This window comes from Cokeromyces recurvatus (assembly GCF_025118155.1).
Source record: "Cokeromyces recurvatus strain NRRL 2243 chromosome Unknown BX663scaffold_24, whole genome shotgun sequence".
Lineage (NCBI taxonomy): Eukaryota > Fungi > Mucoromycota > Mucoromycetes > Mucorales > Mucoraceae > Cokeromyces > Cokeromyces recurvatus.
In genome coordinates, this window is record NW_026251410.1 from 125251 (window position 1) to 144856 (window position 19606).

The following is a 19606-nucleotide window of genomic DNA, read 5'->3' on the forward strand; positions in this document are numbered from 1 at the left end:
TAAAATTTAGTATTGCCATCAGATCTCGATTCCATATTCTTCTTTTATCTTCGTGTTCATTGGAATTTTTGAGCTACTGAATCATATATAGATATATATGACACCTACCGTCTTTACCTTCAGTAGACTGTTCCGTCTTGTTTTGAAGAGATTGAAGTATCTCTTTGTTTTCCTTTAATTTTTACGTTAGATTTCATGAGTAAGCTAAGTGTAGATTATGTGGATAAAGAGGAAAAAAAAAGACGTTGAAAATAAATACAAGTTCCAAACCGATCGATATATACGAGCTACTGCGAATTAATCATTGTTCTTGAAAAGGAAGTTCTCTGATGGCAGGTCGGATTTTGACAACTTTTAATCTATATAATTACATGAAATTGCTTCAGTGTTATTGATTCTTTATTAGTATATCATTATTAAACAAAACTTCTGTTGCTCTTTCATTGGTACTTTACATGATCTTAGCGTCTATTGTCTTTGAAAGAGTTGATCACTTTAATCTATTGGATCTGTGTGTTTTAAATCGAGTATTGAATCGAGTAACTGCTATTTATCTCTCTGTATATGCTCTCTAATAAATAAAAAAAAACTAGAGAATGTGTATAACACTTGTAATTTTATTCATTCTCTGATATATTCCCTGTTCAGCAAAGCTAATTAATTTACTGTATCTGTTTGTTTTTCCATTTGTGTTTTTTTTTATTTGATTCCGTTGCTTCGAAGTCAACATAAGTCTACATTTGTGCGATATCAAGTATGAATACTCAATATGCAAACAAAATATGAATGGTTCATGAAATGAAGGATTCGGACCTAAACTTTGATAGAAATCGTGTGTTGAGAATAGGCTACAGATTCATGTATTTACCTTCATATATTTACTAGTGAATTGAATGCAATTGAGAAATCCTAGGCTCTTGTAAAAAAAGGAAGATGACGCGCGAGAATCTGATGGTTGAAGAAAATTTATCCGAATGAATCGCTGATGCTTGCAACAATGTATGTGTTAGTGACCTTTCATGGATTTCGTAGCCACTTTTAGCTTCATTTTAGTCATCAGAAACGCTCAAAACAACTTTTTAAAAATGACCAATCATTTTTTTGGTTTTCCACCAATATTTCCCGGCTTCACTGTATCTCAAAGCAATATAATGCATAAATTCACATTTAATATGAATAGATAGCAACTATTTATAAAATGAATAAAGTAGACTTGGTTATCCATTTTATCCTCTACAATAGAGAGATTATCTTTGTCAAACCGTCAGAATATAAAAAATACTTGATAATGTTTAATATTACAAGCATACATCTTATACAAATCTATAATCTCTACTATTGCGGCTATAATCAAAACTGGTTTACTATCAGTATATCCTAAAGCTTTTTTTTTAAAAGAGAGACTCATATAAATTGAATAAGGTATTGCTTGATAATTGAAATAACCCTATTACTGCTTAAAGTATAGAGGTGTCCTGATGTTTACTATTATAACATACTATCATATACTTTTTTGTTATGTCGTTGTGACTATTATTTTATTTTATTTTATTTTTCTATTTTCTTACATGCTTCTCCCCCTTCCCCACCCTCCTCCTACTTTATTATTATTTTAGTACATTAAACAGCGCCATCATGTCAATTTTAAAATTGGGTAGAAATGCTTTCATGAAACAATTCAAATTAAAATGTCTACCAGTAAGGCAATCAACAGTTATCAGTTCTTCATCACTGCGAATTTTACACCGAAATTATGCAGTCATTCCTCCACGATATCCACCTATGCAATATAAACGACCTACATCATTAAATAATCAATATACAAGATTTTCAAATAACGAAAGAGGGTCATTCTATATGTCTAAACGCTTCTGGTTATTTATTGGAACAGGTACTGTCATATATGGTGGATATTATGTAACTCATTTGGAAAGAGTGCCCATCAGTGGCCGTATTCGATTTATGAACGTATCCCCTAAATTAGAGGAAGGTAAAAAAAAAAAAAAAAAAAAAAAAAAAAAGATATGATGAAATAATTGAACATGTTGACTTATTTGATATAAAGCAATGGCAATACAAGCTTATAATGAAGTGATGCATGAATTTCGTAACCGCATATTACCCGCAAATCATCCTTATACAAGGTTTGTAAGAAGAATAGCTCAACGTATCATTCAAGTTTCCGGCATGGAAGATATGAAATGGGAAGTTCATGTTGTAAACTCTCGCGAAAAAAAGTAAGTTTTTTTTCTGAGAAGTTTCTTCTTCAAACAAATAGAATTGATTAGATGATTTATTCTTACATACTAGTGCATTTGTTCTCCCGGGAGGAAAAATATTTGTTTTTACAGGAATTTTACCTATTGTTCAAAATGAAGGTATGGAGAAAGAAAGAAAGAAAGAAAGAAAAGTAACATTTATTAATTGGATAATTTTTTATTACAAGTGCAGATGGAATGGCTGCAGTGCTAGGTCATGAAATATCACATCAACTTGCTCGTCATAGTGCTGAAAAACTTAGTTTTGTAAAGATTCTTCTTGCAATTCAGTTAACACTTTCTCTTTTAGGAATTGAACCTTCTTTTCTCTTTAATCAATATACTTATAATTTTATAATGATGAAGCCATTTTCACGTAAATGCGAAATAGAGGCAGATGATATAGGTATTCAATTAATGGCACAAGCTTGTTTTGACCCTAAAGAAGCAATTGAAGTATGGAAACGTATGGAGTTATATAATGCTACAGATATTCCTCAATTTGCTAGCACACATCCTAGTCATGAAAATCGCATAAAATATCTTACAAAAAAGGTAAATAGGATAATCATGACCACTATTACTACTACGACTGCTGCTGTTTAACGTATAAACATTTCGTTATAAAATTTATAGTTACCTTCTGCTTTAGAAAAACGTGCCCAAAGTGATTGTTCAAGTGAACTGCATTCATTAGCTGATAAATTTAAAAACACTTGGGTGCGTTGGTAAATAGACTCAAGTGCGCATATATACTTTAGTAGATGTACAAATATGTATTGTTATAATTTAAATGAATGAGACAGACTATAATTATTATTATTTATTTTATTTTTACATGTCATGGGCATAACTATTTTTTTTGTTGAATTAATAATTTTTGAATGGTTGTGTCAACTTGCTCTCGTAATTCACGAATAACATAATCACAAAATTTGCTTAATGCATTGTCTATCATGTGTAAACCTTTGTCTGTCTTTTTTGCAATCTCTGACGGGTCAAATTCATCAAATACAAGTTCAAATCTAAATTTACATGCCCTATAGAAAAGAAAAGAAAAGAAAAAAAAAAGCATGTTAACTTATCCACATATAATTTACTTTATATATCTGATAACATACGTAGCAAAGAATCGAAGATTCTCAATAGCTCTATATGTTCGCTTATTATCACTATGAATCTTTGTAATCAATCCAAAAGGTCTGAGTGATCGTTTTACGATGCTATTATATACATTACAAAACACTATACCATCACTAATATAAGTTCATATTAGTCTTTTTTTTTTTTTTTTTTTTTTTTTCTTTTTTTTTGTTTGTTTCTTGAAGCATATATATATACTTGCGAAAGGGATCGTAAAAATGCCTCTTTATTATCATCTGGATTTGGAATATTCTGATCTTGATTATTGTCTAGGATCAAGGCATAATATCGTCCTATATATATATATATCCAGTATAGTATGAATATTAAAATATACACACATATATATATACATACATATTCAATACCTTACCTATTGGATTATTTACAAAGGAACCTCTCTCCAGCCATTCCGGTATATTATTAAATGTCTTTATTTCCTCTTCTTTTGTTAAACTTAAAATCCCCATTTTTTCTATCAAAGTTTCGATCTCTGGAGTGAAAAGAGCTGGAGGGCTTCCAATATGATGAGGTGGGTTAAATGCATACTTTTCGATTACGTTTAAATAATCATGAATAGCCTGTCTTTCCTTTCCCAACCTATTAAAATCAGAGGCTCGATAAAGGAAACCTTTTGTATCGCCTTTTTCTTCTTCTTCTTCTTCTTCCTTGAGACGATAGTTTGTTTCAAGCTCCTTGATAATTTCTAATAAATGTAAGGATGCATATCTAAGCTTATTAATAGCCTCATTTGATAGATCTTGGCGATTGACTGTATATTTTTTTACAGAACTTAACATGGTTGTTACAGCTTGTAAGAAAGGTAAGATTTGAAAAGAGGTGTCCGGATGTAGTGTTGTATCAAGTGGTTCAGTTAATGTGATTATTGTAAGTGTAGTTTGTATATCTTTAAAACATAATGAGAGTAATATATCCAAGTCTGTTTCAACATTTAAATCAATCCAACTTGGAGGTGGTTCTTGAGGTGTAGGTAATTGATCCTCTATACTATCTGGCTCCTCTACAAACGTTTCTTGTTGAAAGCCCAAAGTACCGATTCTATTATGGTAATCAACATTTTTTATTAGTAGTGCACAATACATAATGCAAATAATAATAATAATACTTTACTTGTTTACTTTTAATTCCTTTTTAGCATAAAAATTTTGAAGTCTTTCAATAGAGCCTAAAGTTAAAACAGAGGATCTCCTTTGAGCTATTATGTTTGATTTTTTTATTAATTTATATATTATCATTATCATTATCATTATCATTATCATTATCAAAAAAAAAAAAAAAAAAAAAAAGTTTTATATATTAACCTGATCGAGCAAATCCTTTTATTTGAATACCATTTATTGGTTTTAAATATCTACGACCAAAGGGGCTTTGAGCACGAACGATATTATCGTTATTATGAATAGCAGGAGGTGGAGGAGACACTCTTTTTTCAAAACTTGAAAGATCAACATCATCATCATCATCAACTATAAATGGAGAAAACGAATCCAAACTATCATCTCGACTTTCTTGACATGTAGTAGTATTGTCAAGTGATTCTAAAGGGTGTTGTAACATTATTGACGTTAAATAGTATTATTATAAACAACAATAAATCAAGGGGAACTATGACTAGCCAGACTTCAATAAGAAGAAGAATTAAAAGGTTAAATTATTTGTTTATACTACTAACTACATAAGTCACAATTACGGTGTAACATATAGCATAATAACAGGCACATGATGTGCAGTCATTCAATGCAGCAGAAATAAAGTCGTGGCTTTATTAGTTAACGGATGATAATAAAGCGAGTTTTATTTTGTTAAAGTGACTCTGTAAAGCGGGTTATCTTGTATACTTTATGGTCACATGCTTAAAAAAAAAAGGTATGCTTATGTGTGTGTGTGTGTCTTTTATTATGTTTTTATCTTTGACGATGTTATTCGTATAAGAGTAATAATAATAATACTACTTTTTTTTTCCTTCTTTTAATAATATATTCTACATGCCAGAGCTTCTTAATTCCTCAAGTCTTTTGACAATAAACATACTGGTATCAAGGAAACGATCAACACAATTTGCTAGACAATTTTCTTCACTACGATCCAATTTATTATTGACTTTTGAAATACATTTATCCTAATGAAGATGATACATGTAAGCATTTTCATTTTCATTTTTCATTTCATATAATTTTATTACCCAGCAACTATCAGTTAAAGAATGAACAGTTTGCTGAACGCGAGCTTTTGCTTGTTCTGCCTCAAGAAACTAACATTTACGAATATACACATATATAAATATATATTATGGTCATTAGTCTGTTTTGTGTCGTGTTGCTTTTTTTATTTATTTATAAATAAGTGTATATACTTGGCCGAGTTCACGCTGATCACTTTCGGAAAATTGAGGTTGAGACATTTTTATAACAGAGAAATGAAATAAGAGAGAAAAAAAAAAAAAAAAAGAAAAAAAGAAGACAGATTTGCTGAAAATAATTAACGTAGGGGGGAGTAGAGGAGATTAGGAGGGGAGATTATAATTATTGACGTTGATCAAGTAGTGGCTTGCACTATGAGTTTGAATTTTTTTTTTTCCTATTCTATTCTCTTCTTTATTACTAAAAGCAGTGCTTTAATATGATACAGTGTACATTACATAATCGATGAAAGTTGAACAAACAAGAGTATGTTTTAAAAAGTGTATAATTATGCATACATAATGAAGCTATTGTACATCCATTTATAACTTTGTTCATATTATTTTTTAATTTTTAATTAGCCCTATTAAAATGCTTTATTTTATTTTTTTTTATTGAGTTTCTTTTTTTTTTTTTTTCTGTTATAAATTAACATGGTACCTCCTCACCCAATACCCAAAAACTACCCTGTTCCAAGCGAAAGTGTTCAAAATCGTTTTAAGCGAAGATTACAAACACCAGAAGCAATGGCACCTACGCCAAGAGCAAGACAACTACAGATTTTATCTTGGGCCCTTTCTATAGGTAAAAAATAAAATAATAAAGTAAATTCGATATAATAATGCAAGAGGATAAATAACAATTTAACAAAAAAAAAAAAGGTCTCAGTGCTTATGTTGTATTATTTGCTGATTTTGGAACAGAGAAAAATTGTTATACACCAGTATGTTGCTCATAATATATTTAAAACTTCAACATTAACTAATTGCATCATTTAGATCCGGGAATGGTTTCAACAAAAGAAAACACAGTTTTGGACTCTAAGTGAAAAAGAAAAGAAAGAGTTAAGAGAACAAGGAAAACTATAATATTAATCTCCTTTTATTTATATGCATTTGTATTTTTTTTTCGTTTGTTTGCTATTAAATTTGCTTTAAATATGTGATGTTCGTTTACCTTGATTTATTATAGAGTGGGTCTTTTAATACATACAACCCAGAATAATACAGTTAAAATAATAACTTGGACTGCTGTAGTTTTTTTTTTTATATGTATAAGTCTCCGAGGACTATTTTCTTAAGAAACTATACTATTTAATACAACGTATTGCCCTCTCTTTGAAAAAAAAAAATTCTTGGATTGTTCAAAGTATTACTTGTACTTGAGAGATAAGCTCTTGATTTTAAAAAGTCATTCAATGTAAAAGTATTTTGAAACTCTCTTTTCAAAGCAACTCTTTCATAAAGAGACTCGCATTCATTCTTTATTATTAGTGGAGCTTTCTTTAAACTTATCTAACCACTCAATAGTTTCTTTAAAGATATGAACTAGACTTTGTTTATCAAATATCGTGATAGCAGTACAGGTTAATGGAGTATGTTGTTAACGCATCTCTGCTATTTCTAATTTATTTGATATAGTATTATATATTGGCATTAAAGAACGAAATCAAAAAAAGACTTCTCTTAATAAATGTATATACTGTGTAATACCCTTTGTAAAATGATGGATATTTTTATTTCAAAAAAAAAGGGGGGGAAATGTATAAAATGAATTTTAAATTCAGAAAAATGCAAGTCTATCGTGACTTTTTTTTATTTGCTTTTTAGTTATCCACAACCGGGGTAAAAAAAAAAAAAAGAAAAAAAAAAGGGCCTGGATTTTTATTAATTATTTGACAATCCTCTCTCTCTTTTTTTTTTTTTTTTCTTATATTTCATATAAACAAGGATGTTCGCTTTAAAGACAGCAGCAAACAAGGTTGCTTTACCTGCTACTCGTATTGCTTCTCGTAGATGTGTTTCTTCTTGCGCCACTAAGACTGGTAACTTAAAATAATGATAATAATAATAATAATAATTGAAGTTTACCCTTTTTTTTATAACATTTTACTTTAGCCTTCTTATCTACTCGTATGGCCCTTAGTGCTGGTAACAAGTTTGTAAGTATACGCTCTTCCCCCCCCCTTCTTTTTCATTATAGCTTAAATATAGATAATATAAATATATATATTATTTACTTATCAAAAAAACACACACACATGATAGACTGCCAATCTTCTTAAAGAAGCTTACGTTTCTGCTGCTCCTTCTCGTTTGATGTTTTTTGGTAAATATATACGATATTAGATGAATTTGAATGGGAATTTAATAAAATATGATTGTTGTTTATAAGGTCGTCGCCATATGGCTACTGATGCAGGAGGTAAATTTTTACGTGGTAAGCCACACGTCAATATTGGTACAATTGGCCACGTCGATCATGGTAAAACTACTTTGACCGCAGCTATTACCAAGACTTTAGCCGCTAAAGGTGGTGCTCAATTTATGGATTACAATCAAATTGATAGGGCCCCTGAGGAAAAGGCTCGTGGTATTACTATTTCCACAGCTCACGTTGAATACGAAACACCTAACCGTCACTATGCTCATGTCGATTGTCCTGGTCACGCAGATTATATTAAGAACATGATTACTGGTGCTGCTCAGGTAATATATATATATATGTATATACATTGAACAAAAAAGAAAAAAAAACCACCCCGAAAATAGATAGATAATAATATGGATATTATCATAGATGGATGGTGCTATCATTGTAGTCTCTGCAACAGATGGTCAAATGCCTCAAACTCGTGAACATTTATTATTAGCTCGTCAAGTCGGTGTTCAAAACTTGGTTGTCTTTGTCAATAAAGTAGATCAGATTGATGATCCTGAAATGCTTGAACTCGTTGAAATGGAAATGCGTGATCTTCTTTCTGAATACGGATTTGATGGTGAAAATACACCTATTATCAAGGGTTCTGCTCTTGCCGCTCTTGAAGGACGTGATCCTGAAATTGGCGAAAAGGCTATCGAAGAATTAATGGAAGCTGTTGATTCATACATTCCTACCCCAGTTCGTGATTTAGACAAACCTTTCTTGATGCCCATTGAAGATGTGTTTTCTATCTCAGGTCGTGGTACGGTTGCTACGGGTCGTGTTGAACGTGGTACTGTCAATAAGGGTCAAGAAGTAGAAATTGTGGGTATGGGACCTACGATCAAGACCACTTTGACAGGTATTGAAATGTTCCGTAAAGAATTAGATCGTGGTGAAGCTGGTGATAACATGGGTGCTCTTTTGCGTGGTATTAAACGAGAACAAATTCGTCGTGGTCAAGTTATGTGTGCCCCTGGTACAGTCAAGTCTCATAAGAAATTCCTTGCACAAATCTATATTTTGACAAAGGAAGAAGGAGGTCGTCATACTCCATTTATTAATAACTATCGTCCTCAAATGTTTGTTCGTACCACAGATGTTACCGTCAGTCTCACACATCCTGAAGGCACTGAAAATCCTGATGAAAAGCTCATTATGCCTGGTGATAACGTAGAAATGCAATGTGAACTTATTCATGATGTTGCTCTTGAAGATGGTCAACGTTTCACCATTCGTGAAGGTGGTAAGACTGTAGGTACTGGTGTTGTTACTAAGATTATTGAGTAAAGGGAAAGGATGAAAATTTAGGGTTTTTTTGATTTTTTTTATCTCTTTTACCTTACTTCTTTGCTCTCTCTCTCTCTCTCTCTCTCTCCCTCACTCTTTTTCTTTGTATATCTTGAATTTTTATTTTATTTTGTTTTATTTTTTTTTTTATTTCAGTCTTTCTTTAACAAATGTATTATCAGATACAAAAAATAAAAGTATCCATATTATTAACATATAGTGCATATTAATCTGTGTATATATATGAAGCTTCTTTTCTTTGACTGATCCATGATTATCACTACTCGAATCACTATTCTATCCAAGAATACAAGTAGGAATATGTCAATATGCATGCATATAAATAGATACGTAATACAGTGATGTCAATACATTATCCACATAAAAGAATAAAAAGAAAAAAAAAGAAAAAAAAGAGGAAATAGTAGGTTAGGAAAAAAAAAAAAAGCTTTAGGCTATATTTTTTTCATAGCTATTTGTATCACAAGAGAAAGTATACATTATGATAGACAGAGAGATGAATAAAAACCTTATTTTTATATTTAAAATAAATATATATTGCACTTTCTCATCTCAAAGTAGATTAACCTTTCTTTTACATTTCGAGTTTTAATTATTATTCACCTTATGGAAGGTAAAATATTACAATTGAAAAAAATAAAAAATAAAAAATAAAAAAATAAAAAAAATTAAGGGGGAAAATAAATATGAATATAAACAATCTATACTTGTAGATCTCAACATTCAACATAATTCGCAATTGAATGAACAAGAAGCAGTTATTGAACCGGTTATAATTATACATAATGAACAAGAGAATATAAAAGTAAAAGAAGAGAGGAATGATGATGATAATAATTTATACTTATATCTTTCCAAGGAAGAAGGACAAAAAGTTGAAAATAATCCTCTATTTGACGCTACTACTACTACGACTACTACGACTACGACTACGACTACGACTACTGTTTCTTCTCAACCAGAATTACTGATGAACAAGGATAAAGGTAGAATACTGCATTGTACCTGTCTTTTCTTTCTCTTTCTCTTTCTCTCTCTATTTCTAAATAATTTTTTTTTCTAGAACCCAAAGAAGTAACAGATCAAAAACTAATAGTCAAAGAACAAAAAAACAATGATAATATTTGGTTAACTATGCCATTATCGTCTTTAGATAAATTATTTCAATTCAGCAAAAGCACATTACCATTACAAAGGTAATAAATATTGTGTGTGTGTAATATTTGATAATTTATCTCCTAGATTTATCTATTCCTTATCTATTACAGATTAATCATAACAAAGGAACTTTCAAGTATACTTTATGAAATAAACTTAAAGGAAGCCTTAGAGGTTGCTTTACCTATCATTATCCATTTGAGTAACGATAAAGAAGAATCAATTAGAGAAAAATTAGCTGAGGAATTGGGTAATATCATGCTATTTTATTATAAGGTAAATAAAGTACTATTATTATAAAATTGCTTATTATAATCATCACGCTTATAATCTGTAGAATGCTCCTCCATTATTGGTAAACTCAAAAACAGTCATGACAACAGAAGAGACACCAGATGACAGTCAAATAGTAGATCATCATCATCATCAACAGCAACAGCTTCATATACCTCAGCATACTTTTAGTTTTATGATTATTGACTTTTTATTGGATCAAAATACAGCCACAGCGTCTTATGCACAACAGTCAGTAGTGACTATAGCAGCTGAGCTACTGTTATTAGCTGATAAAAATAGCGAAAAATATCAATTTTATCGTGATTTATTACATCTTGAAATCTATGAAGGCATTGTGTTGGGTTTAATTCGTATCTTTGATTACAAGTTATCTGAAGACGAAACTAACTATTCCGATCATAGACAATTATCTGAAAGTATCTACAACGAAGATAGTTCCGTTTTAGGAAAAACGGCGTCATCAATCATGTTGAAAAATGAAGAGTCAGAAGGGAACTATCAAAAAGGGGGTCATTTCTCTATCCTAGTTCCTTCAGTTGCTACTAACTTCATTTTACATAACAATTATGATCACAGTGGAATTAATTTAGCAAAGATGGTTTGCTTAATGGTAATACAAACAATTTTATGTGATGACAAAAAAAAAAAATACATGTATTCTAATTCTTATATCAAAAACCCCCTAACGAAAAAAAAAAAGTTAATGTCAGCACTGATGCCAATATTTGGATCTGAAGGATATGCAAAGAAATTCTTACCTATTATAGAAAGTATGGTAACAGATTCGATGTTTTATGTAAGAAAAGAAGCTGCTACTGCTTTAGGAATCCTTGCTAATACTGTTACACTCGATATCACATTAGAAAAACTAGTACGTTTTTTTTTTTAAAAAAAAAAGAGAGAGAGAGAGAAAGAGAGAATCTTCGGTCTTAAACAATTTACTTATTACTTTAGTTGCCTCTATTTTTAAAATTATCTATGGATACAACATGGCATGTCCGACGTTCATGTGTCCTTGCATTACCTCTTTTCTGTAGTGTACTTCCTAAAGATAAAAAGAGAGAGATTGCAATCAAAAGTGTTGAACATTTCAATAGCGATTTTTCTCGAAATGTACGTTATTCGTTAACTGATATTATAGGCGAGCTTATATCAAAATTCCTACCTACGGATGAAGGAGAAGAAGTTTTACCTAAAGAGCTTTTAGACTATTTTTTATTTCTCTGTGGTGGAAATAATGATAGTAGTAGTAGTACTCAATTTTTCACTTCAAATAGGATTGGTAAAATAGATACAACAGAACAAATTCATAACTGCGCCTATAATTTTCCTGCTGTTGTGTTGACAGCAGGTGTAAACTATTGGGATTCACATCTCAAAGATATTTATTTACAGCTGACAAGGGATTATCAGTTCAAGGTACGTCGAACATTCGCTTATTCATTACATGAAATTGCTCGTATTATTGGACCAGAACGCACAGAGCGCGACCTTGTACAGATCTTTGCTCTCTATTTAATGGATTTAGATGAAGTTAAACAAGGTGTCATTGAACATCTTTCTGATTTTTTAGCTGCCTTGACTATTGAATCTCGAAATGAATATATTCCTATCCTAGCTGAGGTCTGGGATGGTGTACTAAATAACTGGCATTTACGACATACATTGACATATCAGCTACGTGATATTGCTAAACTTTTTGATGCAACCAGGGTCATTGACTCTATCTTACCGTTAGCAATTAAATTTTGTCATGATGAAATTGCGGCAATTAGAGAAGCAGGTGTTGACATTGTAAGGCACATTGTATTAATTATGACGTCTAATATTATAAATATATATATCCTTACTAATACTTACACATACACACAAGTTTCCCATTATTTTAGATATTGTAAAAAGAGCAGTTGATGATGAAAATAGAGATCACTTACTGTCCGAGTACATGAAGGAAACCAACAACCATAATAATCATGATTTGTATGAAAACCGACATAAACACGCATTCACATTATTAAATCATGTTATGGAGGAAATGAATAAATTTGTTACTTCTGATGCATATCGCTCAAGACTTGTGTAAGAAATCAAATAAGATCAGAAGAAAAAGAGAGAGAGTTATTCTTAACCCTATTTTATAACATAGATTTGCACACATTTGTCAATCTTTACTTCTTGCTGGCATAACGCCAACTGATTTTGCATCTTTCTTTTTAACTCAACTAGAAATACTTTCAAGAGATCAAGTAGTGAATGTACGTATTGCTACTTCAAGAGTAATTCATATTCTTCTTACAACATGTAAGTTGCTAATTATCACTATTGGGCAATATATACATGATGATTAAAGAAATATTTACATATATATATATATGATATATAGCTGGGTATAAGCAAGAGCTATACACAATGTCTCATACAGATAAAGATAAAGCAAATCCAGGAGATTTATTGGATCAAATACTATATAATTTAGTCATTGATAAAGAGGATGATGTTCGTTCCTTTATTATAGGTGTTATTAATGAAAAAGATATACTCAGTCGATTTGATAAAATGACATATCCTAATAAAGAAGACAACGAAGAGAAAGCAACAAGTTACATTATTAGATTATTACCAACTCCTCCACCCATTTCATCACACATATCGACCGTTACTACTATTAAAAGCCACGAAGAAGAAAGTGAAAATAAAATGATAATAGATAAAGAAAACTTGACTTTTAGTTTTCCAATGGATATTGTTGTAGTCGATGATGAAAATTTACCAGTGGATCCCCTTTCTTCTTCTTTTTCTTCAAAAAATTCGTCTGTACAATTAGAAATTCATGACGAAGATTTAATTATGAATGATATTGGAGAAAAATAACACTACAGTGAAAGCGCATCATGTTCACTTGTCAAGTATACCTGCTATACATGTGATGAATAATAATGAGAAGAAAAATGACGTATAAAAATGACCTTGTATTCTATTAATTATTAATTTTGCTAATTATTATATTCCCCTACCCCTGCCCCTATTTTTTTTTCTCTCTCTCTCTAAGTTAAATTACTACTAAATATGAATATTTGTATCTTATTTATATTTACATGTGGTAAAAATATCACGTATATAATTTTTATGGCTTTAATTCTTTTTTTTTTATTTATTTAACCAAATAATATACATACATATTACATATATAAATAGGCTTTTGATATTCAATATCTTTGAAGAACATTTGATAAACTCGAGCTTGTAATAGCAGCAATAGTAGCAGTAATTCCTAATGATGCTGTAGATATATGTTTAGGTCTTACTAACCATGGAGTATGTGTTAAAGATTTCTTCACTATTGTCTCTACAGGCCCTCTTAGGAATAAATACATTAGAATCCAATATACAATGCCCCTTTTTGGGCCAAAAGAAAGCTGAATTAAATGGTGTGTTAATTGTTTTAATACTGAACTTATTTGATCTAGTAATGTATATACATTTGAAGACAATGATTCCTTCGGTACTGTTGTAGTCGTATTGACTAAAGGCGGTTCAACTATGATAATTGAAGAATCCTTTCTACCTTTATTGTTAAGATTTGGATCCTTTATAAATAATGATTGTTGTTGTATTTCTCTTTGAGTAGTAATAAATGAAGTTAAATAATCAATCCCTTTACGTAAACCTATCCAAGATGAAAGATGACCAAAGTATGATTTTGTAGTAGGGTAAAGTGTTGTTGCACCAGGCAATGGGAATGTTGTTTGTTTAATTAGAGTTGATGGTGTTAGCGGTGACGGTGTAGAAACGGGTATAGTAGTGTCCATAGATAAAGCTCGAGAAGAGATAGGGGAAGAAGGTTCAAGAGCATCATAAAACACATCACTAGAACTACTTGTACTATACGTATTTGAGCTCGACCTTGACAAGCTGTCTGCTACAGAAGACAAAGGAGGCGTATGTGGTAACTCAACCTTGAGTATTGTTTTTACATCTTGATGTGCTGTGCCGTATCTCTGTAGAATTGGGTCATTTTCTACAGTCCAAATATAACTATTCGAGCCTTCCATTTCTTAATATTGTATATAAATATATAAAGAGAAACCTAAATAATCTATATATATATATATGCATAGCATATAATCAAGTAAACTACTCACCTTTTAATATTTTATCTTCACTAATAATAGGCTGTAGTTCAGGAATAGAAGTAAATCGTATAAAGCTTTTAGCTTCTTCGTTTAGTAAATATTTTAATATAGACCAAAGACCCTGATACATCCAACCAAAGTTTAAAACATGAATAGAGCTGATACATTCAGGAAATCGATCATCTAATATCATACTCATCATTCTAATCAATTCGACATCCTATTTATACGTTACTATTGATTTATGCTAGAATATATACATATTTATATGTTTACCACAGGAATGATAGGTGCTTTCGAAACATTCACTATCACTGTCATTCGAGAAACAAGTGGATATGGATCCCCTCTCTTTGACTTTTCACAGGTCATATCCCAAGTTAATTTTCTTGCCATCTCCATGATAAGACAGGCATATGATTTTATATATTCTTTGAATGACTTGTTCTTGTCTATAAATTTTCTAGGGATATACCGTAGTCGAACAAAGAGGAGTGGATGACTTTCAGTATTATCTGTACCATGAAAGAAAGCAACTGCCTCTGGATCAAAAAATTCACGACACTCGTTCTCCCAGTTAATATGAGCAACATCATTTGCAATTCTCCAATGGATTGTCTCTAATAACTTTGTATAAGCTTTTTGAAAATCAAACTTGCATAACTTTAAGAATCGAAAAATAGTAACTAAAAAAAAAAAAAAAAAAAAAAAAAAAGATGATATCATGCATATTTCATTAAAATATTTATTTTTTTTTTTTTTTACCTTCATCTTTAATATAATCTTTTACATCATTCAGTTCTGCTAAAGATAAGTTGTTCTCGAGAAAATATTGTAACAATTTATCTTGTAAACTTTTTATTAATTCATAATTGTCATTAAACTGTGAATTTAAGGTTATAATTTGTTCTTGTAATTCAACCGAACCCATTATGGATAAAAGAAAGAAGGAAGGAAGGAAGGAAAGAGAGAGAGAGAAAAAAAAAATACATAAATTTAAAATGCAACTATTGTTATTTTAAGCTTAGGATGAGTTTGCAACTTTTTTTTTTCTTTAAACGAATCAAATCTATTAAGATGAATTTGCATAACCAGTTTTGACGAATCAGTTTTTTTTTTTTTCTCTTTTTTTTACTCTTAGGCTTGTCTCTTTTTTTTTTTTTTCTCTGAGACTTGTCTTTTTTTTTTCTTTTTCTTTTGGCATAATCAAATGTCTTCTTTAACTTAATTTCCCCTCCTCTCTCCAACTTTAAAAAGATTTATTTAAAATAGCATTACATATTTACATTTGACCAGGATGGCAATGATGTTTTCTAAGCATCTCGTGCACATTCACGGTCATTTATTTATATTCATGTTGATTATATGAAAAGATATACCTTTTTTTTTTTTTTTTGATATCAAAAATGTCCAAAAATTAATATATTTAATTCGCTTTGCTTTGATTTGATTTGATATTTTTTTTTTCCTTTTTTTTTTTTTTTTTTTTTTTTTTTTTTTTTTTTTTTTTTTTTTTTTTTTTTTTTTTTTAGGAAGTAACATAAAGATTAACAGCATTATTAGGTCCCTTGTTTTCAAAGCCCATTTGAACATCTTCACTTGAACTAATCGTAATAAGATCTCCATCCTCATCTTCATATTTTAACCCAAGTATTGATGTTTCAAATTCTTGTCCACAAAGCTTAATTTTATTCTCAATGCGTTTTTGAAGATCTTCAAATTCAATGTTTGTAGGGACAACAACCACGTAAATCGCACCAAAATAATGTACCTTCACTTTTGTAGTCTCTTGCTGTTGTTGAGGAAGTACTACAGGAGTTGAAACGATAGGTGACTCATGTTTAGATCCATTACTATTTCTTCTACTCAGATTAACTATGGGTGTTTCTGGTGTATTTGGCACTATCTGATTTGTAGTAGTAGATTTTTGAATGCTAGGACTACTTTGTGATCTAGCTCGAGCATGATGATGTCTCTGTTGTTGTTTATTATTATCATCATTTTGTTGTTGTTGTTGTTGTTGTCTTCTTTGCCACAGTGCACCAGAAGGTAATATACTACTTGAAGTACTTGGGTTTATATTCACATTATTACTGCTTGTTCTAGCAATTGGTGTTGGTGATGATGGATAACTTGTTGGAGGAGATGAAGGAAATGATAGATTAGATGGGGAATAAGGACTTGTTGACTCATTTGAATGAATAGTTGACATACTTGCATTGCTGAGTGCTGGTACAGCAGGAATTGTATTATTGGTAGTAGGTGACCTTGGTAAAGGAGGCAAAGAGATACCAGGAATACCATTCATGAAATGACGAGCTGTACTGTTGTTCGATAAAGATGCCTTTCTACTGGTTATTTCTGGAGGGTAACGATAATGTTGGTAACTATAAGATCTATTCCTCATAAAGATAGGACTATGGTTATTATTGGTATTTTCTTCATCTTCACTATGATGATGATGAGGAGTACTGGTATTATTATCTCCTTCAGTGTAATAATCATCTTCATCTTCATCATAATGAAATAATGAATTACTGTGCTCCATTCGAGGTGTTTGTGGTGCTGTAATCATATCTACCTTTGTTGTTGATTCTTTTAACTCTATAATAACACCTAACCATTGCCTTAAATGTTCGTCATTACGACATCTTAATAATATTGTCTGTGTATCACCACCTTCAGACCAAGAAATATGTAGTGTATAATGACCTTTAAATAAATAGAGACAAGTATATAAGTAGCTAGAAAGAAAAAGTATACTCTTTCTCTCTCTCTCTCTCTCTCTCTCTTTTCCTTTCTCTCCCTTTTTTTAAACCTTACCATTTTGACTTGAAGAACCTCGAACATGTTCAATACGAGACATTAACACTTTTCCTCGAACAACCAAAGAACCGTCCTTTCTTTTCTTTTTAATAGAGATTGAATTCTTATTCATTTCCTTGATTTCTTTACAAATAAAAATGATTTTATCAAATAAGAATACAACAACTTCACGACTGTTATCTGTATCATAACGTTGTAAGGTAAAGCGATCATGTAATAATAATTGACCAGCACTATCGATCAGGATTCCCGGGTTATTAATAGAATCATCTACAATATGTTTCTTAAGGTCTTGAACAACAATCAAATTCTCTTGTAATCGTTTTGTTTCATTTACTTTCTTTGCAACTCTCTGAATGGCTTCTAAACCTTGCTTATTTTCTTCAACGTAAGGCCAATCTTCTGGAGTAGCCTTGATGAGTTGTTGAATTAAAAGTGGATATTTACAAACACGTTGAATAGGTTTAATAAGCATAGCAGGTAATTCATACACTGGGGACATGATATTTGCAAGCTTCTGTAGTTTAGGTGCTTCTTGTATCACAAGATCTTGAGCGATTTGAAAATTAGCACAGAAGGGTTCATAGACAGAGAAGGCATCCTCAAATTGAATAAATAAACTTCCAAACCTTTGTTCCTTCACAGAATGAGCAGCTTGATCTTCAATTTGAATTAAAAATCTTCTTTGAAAGTCAACAAGGGCATTTAAATTTCCAAATAAATGATGCATCGTATCTTGTGAAAGTATTTCTTGAGCTGAAACTTCACGCATATAATTCTAATAGAGAAAGGGGAAAAAAAAAGATGCATAATAATAGACTATAAATATAATGCGTGATAATAGATAGATACATATCTAAGTAAGTCTGTGCATATATATAGAATCCATACCTGAAGTGATTCGAGATCTTGAACGTATTTTCTTTCTGTTGATACTAATTCAAATACAACATTGTCTCTCATATCCTTTGGAGGTGATTCTGTTGATAGATTATTATCCTCATTTAATGATTTGACTTTAATGATTTCTTCTGCTTCTAATAAGTCTAAAATACGTTTAACAGTATTAACCACCTATATAAAAAAAAATATGAGCACACATAACAGATATAATCTAATCTAATCTATATATATATATATATAGATATAGATATATACATATATATAACCTTTACCTTTACAAAGCCATTCGTGTTATTTTGGTATAGTTCAGTTACAGTAAATAATGTATCTTCTGGGAATTTTAATTGATCTCTGCAAGCGATAATAAAATGATAGACATAGGCTTTAGATTTATTTGCTGCTGAGGAGTTATTTTTAATTGTAATAGGAGAATCTGGCCTTAAAGTATTATAAAGGTAGCAAAGACTGGATCCTTGTCTACAAATATGCCATAATTTTGTTAAAGGGTCAGTTCCTCCTCCTCCTCCACCTCCTCCTCCACCACCACCACCTCCTCCTCCTCCTACTTCTTCTCTTTCTTGTTCCTCTTCTTTCTTTTGATTATTTATATAAATTTCAAAGCCTGGAACATAATTAAGTGCATTTAATACTGAACGACAAGTATGATAAATAGATGCATTTTGTGTCGCTTGCTTATTTGTAATGGAATCGTTCATTATTGGTGATTCAATCATCATTAAAGAAAAAAAAAATATAAGGATTTAGAATTAGGAAATTTGAAAAAAAAAGGAGAATATATATAAAAAAAAAATCAAGTGAAATAAACAACAACAAAAAGAAAAAAAAAATAACACATTATTTTGTTACTTAAAATTCAGACATGTTAATTTTTTTTTTTCTATTAATTTTCAGACAAAAAAAAAACCTATTTAAGGAATTCTATAAAATAATTGAT

The 19606-nt window shown here is 30.6% G+C and overlaps 10 protein-coding genes across 10 annotated transcripts; 5 read left to right on the forward strand and 5 right to left on the reverse strand.

The window, feature by feature from the left end:
- Positions 1–1145: 1145 nt before the first annotated feature.
- On the forward strand, positions 1146–1653 carry BX663DRAFT_518072 (uncharacterized protein). Its single transcript, XM_051528819.1, has 2 exons — positions 1146–1422; positions 1617–1653. Exon 1 carries the CDS (start codon positions 1199–1201, stop codon positions 1379–1381), a length of 183 nt encoding a protein of 60 aa, XP_051380250.1. The 5' UTR covers positions 1146–1198; the 3' UTR covers positions 1382–1422; positions 1617–1653.
- Positions 1586–3099, forward strand: BX663DRAFT_518073 (peptidase family M48-domain-containing protein). The gene is made up of 4 exons (XM_051528820.1): positions 1586–1990; positions 2066–2237; positions 2311–2378; positions 2452–3099. Exons 1-4 carry the CDS (start codon positions 1636–1638, stop codon positions 2862–2864), a joined length of 1008 nt encoding a protein of 335 aa, XP_051380251.1. The 5' UTR covers positions 1586–1635; the 3' UTR covers positions 2865–3099.
- Positions 3100–3491: 392 nt separating this feature from the next.
- Positions 3492–5115, reverse strand: BX663DRAFT_518078 (uncharacterized protein). The gene is made up of 4 exons (XM_051528821.1): positions 4724–5115; positions 4533–4617; positions 3600–4460; positions 3492–3514 (listed from the first exon to the last, which is right to left on the reverse strand). Exons 1-3 carry the CDS (start codon positions 4977–4979, stop codon positions 3728–3730), a joined length of 1074 nt encoding a protein of 357 aa, XP_051380252.1. The 5' UTR covers positions 4980–5115; the 3' UTR covers positions 3492–3514; positions 3600–3727.
- A 76-nt stretch (positions 5116–5191) lies between these two features.
- Positions 5192–5863, reverse strand: BX663DRAFT_518079 (Tim10/DDP family zinc finger-domain-containing protein). The gene is made up of 3 exons (XM_051528822.1): positions 5776–5863; positions 5605–5673; positions 5192–5541 (listed from the first exon to the last, which is right to left on the reverse strand). The coding sequence occupies exons 1-3, from the start codon at positions 5821–5823 to the stop codon at positions 5404–5406; spliced, it is 255 nt and encodes an 84-aa protein (XP_051380253.1). The 5' UTR covers positions 5824–5863; the 3' UTR covers positions 5192–5403.
- Positions 5864–6206: 343 nt separating this feature from the next.
- On the forward strand, positions 6207–6799 carry BX663DRAFT_518082 (uncharacterized protein). The gene is made up of 2 exons (XM_051528823.1): positions 6207–6406; positions 6484–6799. The coding sequence occupies exons 1-2, from the start codon at positions 6256–6258 to the stop codon at positions 6558–6560; spliced, it is 228 nt and encodes a 75-aa protein (XP_051380254.1). The 5' UTR covers positions 6207–6255; the 3' UTR covers positions 6561–6799.
- Positions 6800–7517: 718 nt separating this feature from the next.
- BX663DRAFT_518084 (elongation factor Tu) lies at positions 7518–9469 on the forward strand. The gene is made up of 4 exons (XM_051528824.1): positions 7518–7646; positions 7720–7930; positions 7997–8310; positions 8402–9469. Exons 2-4 carry the CDS (start codon positions 7921–7923, stop codon positions 9311–9313), a joined length of 1236 nt encoding a protein of 411 aa, XP_051380255.1. The 5' UTR covers positions 7518–7646; positions 7720–7920; the 3' UTR covers positions 9314–9469.
- Positions 9470–9940: 471 nt separating this feature from the next.
- BX663DRAFT_488477 (armadillo-type protein) lies at positions 9941–13660 on the forward strand (the record flags this gene model as incomplete). Its single annotated transcript, XM_051524817.1, has 9 exons — positions 9941–9947; positions 10048–10139; positions 10577–10768; positions 10830–11399; positions 11490–11660; positions 11744–12583; positions 12663–12868; positions 12936–13090; positions 13173–13660. The coding sequence occupies 9 exons, from the start codon at positions 9941–9943 to the stop codon at positions 13658–13660; spliced, it is 2721 nt and encodes a 906-aa protein (XP_051380256.1).
- Positions 13661–13995: 335 nt separating this feature from the next.
- On the reverse strand, positions 13996–15853 carry BX663DRAFT_554169 (CRAL-TRIO domain-containing protein; the record flags this gene model as incomplete). Its single annotated transcript, XM_051531501.1, has 4 exons — positions 13996–14843; positions 14932–15142; positions 15199–15608; positions 15688–15853. The coding sequence occupies 4 exons, from the start codon at positions 15851–15853 to the stop codon at positions 13996–13998; spliced, it is 1635 nt and encodes a 544-aa protein (XP_051380257.1).
- Positions 15854–16450: 597 nt separating this feature from the next.
- Positions 16451–18520, reverse strand: BX663DRAFT_532418 (uncharacterized protein; the record flags this gene model as incomplete). Its single annotated transcript, XM_051530455.1, has 2 exons — positions 16451–17634; positions 17746–18520. 2 exons carry the CDS (start codon positions 18518–18520, stop codon positions 16451–16453), a joined length of 1959 nt encoding a protein of 652 aa, XP_051380258.1.
- On the reverse strand, positions 18506–19461 carry BX663DRAFT_161245 (CDC24 calponin-domain-containing protein). Its single transcript, XM_051521640.1, has 3 exons — positions 18907–19461; positions 18640–18822; positions 18506–18526 (listed from the first exon to the last, which is right to left on the reverse strand). The coding sequence occupies exons 1-2, from the start codon at positions 19386–19388 to the stop codon at positions 18795–18797; spliced, it is 510 nt and encodes a 169-aa protein (XP_051380259.1). The 5' UTR covers positions 19389–19461; the 3' UTR covers positions 18506–18526; positions 18640–18794.
- Between the last annotated feature and the right edge of the window lie 145 nt (positions 19462–19606).

Bases quoted from the DNA above. Each gene is read 5' to 3' on its own strand.
- BX663DRAFT_518072 (XM_051528819.1), top strand. From the start codon at position 1,199: ATGAATAAAGTAGACTTGGTTATCCATTTTATCCTCTACAATAGAGAG.
- BX663DRAFT_518078 (XM_051528821.1), bottom strand. From the start codon at position 4,979: ATGTTACAACACCCTTTAGAATCACTTGACAATACTACTACATGTCAA. The intron at 4,618-4,723 runs GTTAATATATAA...CAAACATAATAG, and splicing joins AAAAGGATTTGCTCGATCAG to CTCAAAGGAGATCCTCTGTT. The intron at 4,461-4,532 runs GTAAAGTATTAT...TTACCATAATAG, and splicing joins AAGGAATTAAAAGTAAACAA to AATCGGTACTTTGGGCTTTC.
- BX663DRAFT_161245 (XM_051521640.1), bottom strand. From the start codon at position 19,388: ATGATGATTGAATCACCAATAATGAACGATTCCATTACAAATAAGCAA. The intron at 18,823-18,906 runs GTATATATCTAT...TTTTTTATATAG, and splicing joins AAGGTAAAGGTTATATATAT to GTGGTTAATACTGTTAAACG.
- BX663DRAFT_518073 (XM_051528820.1), top strand. From the start codon at position 1,636: ATGTCAATTTTAAAATTGGGTAGAAATGCTTTCATGAAACAATTCAAA. The intron at 2,238-2,310 runs GTAAGTTTTTTT...CTTACATACTAG, and splicing joins GTAAACTCTCGCGAAAAAAA to TGCATTTGTTCTCCCGGGAG. The intron at 2,379-2,451 runs GTATGGAGAAAG...TTACAAGTGCAG, and splicing joins ACCTATTGTTCAAAATGAAG to ATGGAATGGCTGCAGTGCTA.
- BX663DRAFT_518084 (XM_051528824.1), top strand. The intron at 8,311-8,401 runs GTAATATATATA...ATATTATCATAG, and splicing joins TGATTACTGGTGCTGCTCAG to ATGGATGGTGCTATCATTGT.
- BX663DRAFT_518079 (XM_051528822.1), bottom strand. From the start codon at position 5,823: ATGTCTCAACCTCAATTTTCCGAAAGTGATCAGCGTGAACTCGGCCAA. The intron at 5,674-5,775 runs GTATATACACTT...CGTAAATGTTAG, and splicing joins ATCAGCGTGAACTCGGCCAA to TTTCTTGAGGCAGAACAAGC. The intron at 5,542-5,604 runs GTAATAAAATTA...CATCTTCATTAG, and splicing joins CTTTAACTGATAGTTGCTGG to GATAAATGTATTTCAAAAGT.
- BX663DRAFT_518082 (XM_051528823.1), top strand. From the start codon at position 6,256: ATGGTACCTCCTCACCCAATACCCAAAAACTACCCTGTTCCAAGCGAA. The intron at 6,407-6,483 runs GTAAAAAATAAA...AAAAAAAAAAAG, and splicing joins ATCTTGGGCCCTTTCTATAG to GTCTCAGTGCTTATGTTGTA.